At 40.6% G+C, this 5,352-nt stretch overlaps 1 protein-coding gene across 1 annotated transcript in view; it reads left to right on the top strand.

The window, feature by feature from the left end:
• The first annotated feature begins 4,004 nt into the window (after window positions 1–4,004).
• Window positions 4,005–5,352, top strand: part of fam20ca (FAM20C golgi associated secretory pathway kinase a) — a 42,573-nt gene continuing 41,225 nt past the window's right edge. Inside the window, exon 1 of the mRNA XM_014014902.1 lies at window positions 4,005–5,251. Within this exon, the coding sequence (XP_013870356.1) occupies window positions 4,695–5,251 (557 nt within the window). The 5' untranslated portion in view covers window positions 4,005–4,694. The remainder of the gene's footprint in view (window positions 5,252–5,352) is intronic.

Below are 5,352 nucleotides of genomic sequence, written 5' to 3'. Positions count from 1 at the left end.
TAATAAATCTTTAGGCTCAACAGAGCCCAATCTGATGGAATTTAGTGCCTTTTTTTTATGGAAGACAGCCATATAAACATGTCATCATTTTTCAGCATTGCTCCCTCAGGAAACGCGTCTGATTTATTGGACCAGACGCGTGTTTTACCTTCATCTGGTGTCAAAGTTATTGGTCGGCAGTGTTTTATAACTTTGTCTTTGCAGACTAGTTTGTCATCAATGAGGTTGGGGAAGTCGAGTTGAACTTTGCACTATTTGCGTCTAACCCGAGGTGTAGACGAGCCCTGGGGTCAAACCTTCAAACACGCAGACATAAAAACATTTATTGGTGGATTCCACACTAGACTGGAATCTATAGTATGAGTTTATTTTTCTTTATTTCACAAATTCAGTTTTACCCAAAGCTTATTAAATTCAACAAAGGCTTAGAATACCTTTAAGGAATGCATATCACCCGTCATCTTTCATGTCAGAGTTTTAAACACCATTTTATCAGAAACATGACAGAGTTCAAACAATTTTTGATCAAACTTTTGAATTCTGTGCAATTTCATGCAATATTGTAAGATCTCATGAGGCATGTTAGTTCTCATAGTGTGTAATGAGAATGTAGGGCCGGCCCGCGGTGTCGGCAGTATAAATGCTAAGGGCTCCATCCTTCTAGGAGGCACCACAAATGAGGGACAAAWAAAAATACTTTCATTGAACCTGTAGAATAATCACTGGTTTCTCAAGTTTATGAAGGTAACTTGTTCTGTGGGTTTCTCTGCTGCTTTGTTACTACAAGAGGTGTTATATGGTGCAGAGTTCATGATAAAAGTATCATATGATGCAGTTAAGACTAACTGGTGCTCAGTGTGTAAATAGACAACAGTAATGATAATGGAAGTTTYAGTTATGATAGAAGCTCAGGTTAAAGTCCGGTTTTCAGTGTCATACCTTCACTGATTTTATGTTGTTTTTTTAATCCCAGGAATTTAGTAAAATTATCTTCAAATGGCTGGAAAATGCAGAGTTTTGAGTAGATTTTTACAAAATTTCCAGGGGGAGTACACCCCTGGATTATGTCATAGGAGCTCAGGTCTTTGTTTCATGCACTTTATGCCAAAAGAAACAGTTTTACACTTGCAGGACCAGACAGATTTTACGATAAACTTGTATTTCTTTCTATGTAATTAACATTTTTTACCTAGTATTGCTACAAATTACTGTTTATCATTCCCTTAGTACATTTTTGGTGTCAGAGAAGATTCCAACATGTCTGTGCAGAGCTGTTATTATTTTAGTTCCCGTTTATTTCAATCTTGTGCTTGTGAAAACATTTTGTTTGCATGTTAATGTTAAAGATCCTGTTTTATTTAGACGAACATATCTTCTTGCAGCACAAACCTCAACTCGACACCTATGGGGACAAAGAGCCGAAGCCAAGAAAAGCTTTTCCAGTTGGGTTTGCACGACGAGTCGTGCAAAAGCGAGCACGTACAAGCCAAAGAAATATGCATATTTTGCTTATTACAGAACTTTACTTAATTKGACTGAGCTAAAAAGAAAACGTTTAAATAGACTTTTGCCATTTTTTTCTCTCTTTGGCAGGCAAAAGTCCTCGCAGTTGGCAAACTGAAATTCCATGGCATTTAGAGTGTTATTTAAATCAAGTTAGACAGCGACTTAGTCCAGCCCAATCATAGGTGCCAACTGCAATAATTGCTTTTGATGTTTTCTATTCCTGAAGTTAATATGAACATTGCTTGCACAGAAGAAAATATAGTCAGGAAATAAAGTAAATAACCTTTGAGGAGACGTGGGTGTGTTTGGACTGAAAAAATGACTCAAATTGAGGGATAATGTTTGAGAACAATAAGTGAACTGATTAAACAAAGTTTAAAATAAAGTACAAAGAGAAAATTTAGTATATGACTTATTTAAACATTTAAAGCAATTATTTAATGCCTTTTTGAGACGTTTATCCTCTTCTGTTGTAAAAAAGGCTCATGTGTGTAAAAAGTGTTGGAATGTTGCSAAACAAGGTTATTTTCTACCACAGAGGGTCTAAAGGTTATTGTWTTCAGTGACTTTTATAAACTAAAATGTGATTAAATTACAAGTCTTGATTAAACAACTTGACAATCAGACTAATCCTTTCAGTTTTAATTAAATTGTTACAAGCTCTGAAGCAACAGAATAAGTAAGCATTTTGTAGGCTTTGCAAGACAAAATAAACATGACTGATTAAGCCTGTGATGGACTTGTGACCTGTTCAGGGTGTACCCCACCCCTCGCACAGTGACTGATGAGTATGGGCACCAGTGACCCCCGTCATCCTGAAAGGAAGAAGCAGGTGATGGATGGATGGATGGATGGATGGATGGATGGATGGATGGATGGATGGATGGATGGATGGATGGATGGATGGATTATTAATAAAGCTTGTTAGATTTTTTTAAAGTGGTTTCTATGGAAAGGTTATCAGCAGTCAATATCTAACCTGCAGTACATAACACTTAATGATTTGAATAACTTCCATGGATGAGTGAGCTAACAGATAGTCAGACTGGAACACATTCCAGAGTGAATTTTAGTCATCTTGAACAAGTCAGGATGTAAAACCTTTCTTGCAGCTCAATAAAACAATCTGTTGTAGATTTGCAGCATCTCCTTTGTATCACTTTTAAACTGGGGACAAATCGCAGAACAAACATGCAAACAGTCTTACAACACACATCTAGTCTTTGCAAATGATCATCTGACTCAAAAGTGGTGTGCATGCGTGCACACACACACACACACACACACACACACACACACACACACACACATTGTTGTTCTACCCTCATGGGAACATTACATTAACTTTCATTTGGTCATCTATTGCCTAACCCTGACCTCTTACCCTAAATCTAACCACCTCAGTACAAATCTAACCTAAACCCCATTCACATCTTAGTCATAAACATAACTCCTCACTCAAAAACAGACCTTAAACTCATGGGGACCAGGCTTTTGTCCCTGTAAGGATCAATGGGTCCACACAAGGCTGTGTGTATTAGGAAAATGGTCAAAAATTGTCCCCACAAGATTAAAAAATTATGTACACAAACAGATAAGAATATTACCTTCAGTTCATTAAAAAATAAAAGATAAAAAAACGCAGACAACTTTCAACCTACTTATCTGCAAAGAGCTTCACAGAGTTCCTCATTCAACCCTATACTTGCTGTTATATAAACTTAGAACAAAAAAGTAAGGAAATTTGTGTTTGGTAGATTGTTTCTTTGTTGCAACAATGCCTCTTTGGCAATAAATCTTATACAGTTGGAAAACCTGTAAATTTCCCTTTAAAATAGTGCCACATTTGTAAGGAACATGCAGTTGTGGGATGAGCAATAGAGCTAGGTGGGGTCTCAGTGCTTTACTCAAAGTTATGTGGACAAGCTGCTTGGGCTGGGGATCAAACCTCCGACCTTCTGATTAGAATCAGAATCAGGTAGGTATAGGTATCAAAATATAACAAATGAAGAAAAAACAAAGGRTAAAGGAAAAATATAATAAAATATATAAAACATATGTACACCACTTCAGTACAGAAGATGACCATCTGGACCAAGTCCTATAATATATTTAGTAAAACATAAACACATATAAAAAACATGCATATGTACTGCTCTGTTATTTTAAAAAAGTTTTCTGCTTTAGGAGACACTTAAAAACAAGGGAACCCATTCTTCAGGTTAGACAAAGTGACAAAACTCAGATTTCTTCTGGTCTTAAACATCTGCCATAAGCTGACAATAAAATTCAACAACTCAACCAATTTGCAGGAAAATCTCTTTTGCTCATCCTCAAGGGTCCAACTGTAAGAATGGGTACTTTCTTGCCCTCTGTAACGAAGCACCTGCAGGTGTGTGTGTGTCAGTGTGTGTGTGTTTGTGTGAGAGGCTGCACCGCCGCCCTCTAGCGGCGGTCAGGAGAGTTGCAGCCTCTTCTGTCTGTGTCGGTGKTCTGTGCAGGCGCAGCCAATCTCTGTCCTCATGACGCCACTGAGGCTGGGCTCAGATGTCTTCGATCCTCAGATTTAACAGACCCACCCTGGATGGGAGCTTTTTGGAGGTGAGGACAAAAGCAGCGTGGAAGGAAGGAGGAACGGAACCAAATCACGACCAGGACCCAAACACCTGCCGGAGCAGCTCTCAGACTCATCCGGAAGAACAAGAACAAGAAGTGGGGCAGCATCCGAGCATCTTTCCATTGACCTGCACGGTTTATGGGGGAATTTTGTTTTAAATTATATTTCTCCTTTTGGTCACGCATTCATCCTGAATCGGAGAGCTTTAATCCCCTGCTTGTTTTTTTATATTATTTATTATTTAATTTCAATTTTAAAGACGTTTGACTCTGCGCCGGAAGGTTTCGATGCGTTTAACGGGACTCATCTGTCTTTCTGGTTCACTTCATCAAACATTCACCCAGTCTTCAGTCCTCCTGACACCCTGTCCTGGTCCAAGAACGGGTTCAGGTTTTCCTAACAATGCGCTCACCTGTCTGGGACTATTGTTGTGTACACACAGACTGTCAAACATGACGGAGTTTTTACTATAAAGCTGCGGCTCTTTTTGCCTTTTTTTAAAAGCAACAATTGGACATCAGTGTCAGAAGCTTGTTTGTTTTTTGTTTTTTTAAGGAATAAACAAACAATTATGATATTGCTCCGCAAATTCCGAGTGTTGATCCTCACGGTGTTTTTGGTCGCGTGCACTTTGCACATCATGATAGACCTGCTGCCCAAGCTGGAGAAGAGAGCCGCCGGGGCGGACAGCGGCTGTCAGTGCGCGCAGCACCCGGCCGGAGAGGCGCAGGGCTGGGGGAAGCCGCGCGCAGAYGCCGGCTGGCCTAACCAGATGCACGCGCTCAGACTCCTGCAGGATTTCAGCAACGAGCCGAACTCCAACCTCACGTCCCGCTCGCTGGAGAAAATCTCAGCCAACCCGGCGGCCACCACCAGGGACGAGGCGGCGGACCCCCACGGGCGGACGAGCCCCTCATCCGCGGCGGGCGGCTGGAAGGAGCACAGGGCGCTGATCGGGAACGGGAGCGGGGCTCGGGCCGCCTCGGCCCCCACTGTCTCCCGGCTGGCCGCTCTSTTTGAGCATCCTTTATTCAAGGTTGACCTTCCTCCCCTCACGGATGATGATACTTTATTTAATGTCAAAAATGACATCAGGTTTTACCCCAAAACAACAGGGAACCCGGCATGGTGAGGCAATTATCTATCTATCTATCTATCTATCTATCTATCTATCTATCTATCTATCTATCTATCTATCTATCTATCTATCTATCTATCTATCTATCTAT

Source organism: Austrofundulus limnaeus, unplaced genomic scaffold (genome assembly GCF_001266775.1).
Source record: "Austrofundulus limnaeus strain Quisiro unplaced genomic scaffold, Austrofundulus_limnaeus-1.0 Scaffold120, whole genome shotgun sequence".
Lineage (NCBI taxonomy): Eukaryota > Metazoa > Chordata > Actinopteri > Cyprinodontiformes > Rivulidae > Austrofundulus > Austrofundulus limnaeus.
The sequence above is the reverse complement of the archived record's forward strand: the minus strand, read 5'-3'. Positions and strand labels throughout refer to the sequence as shown.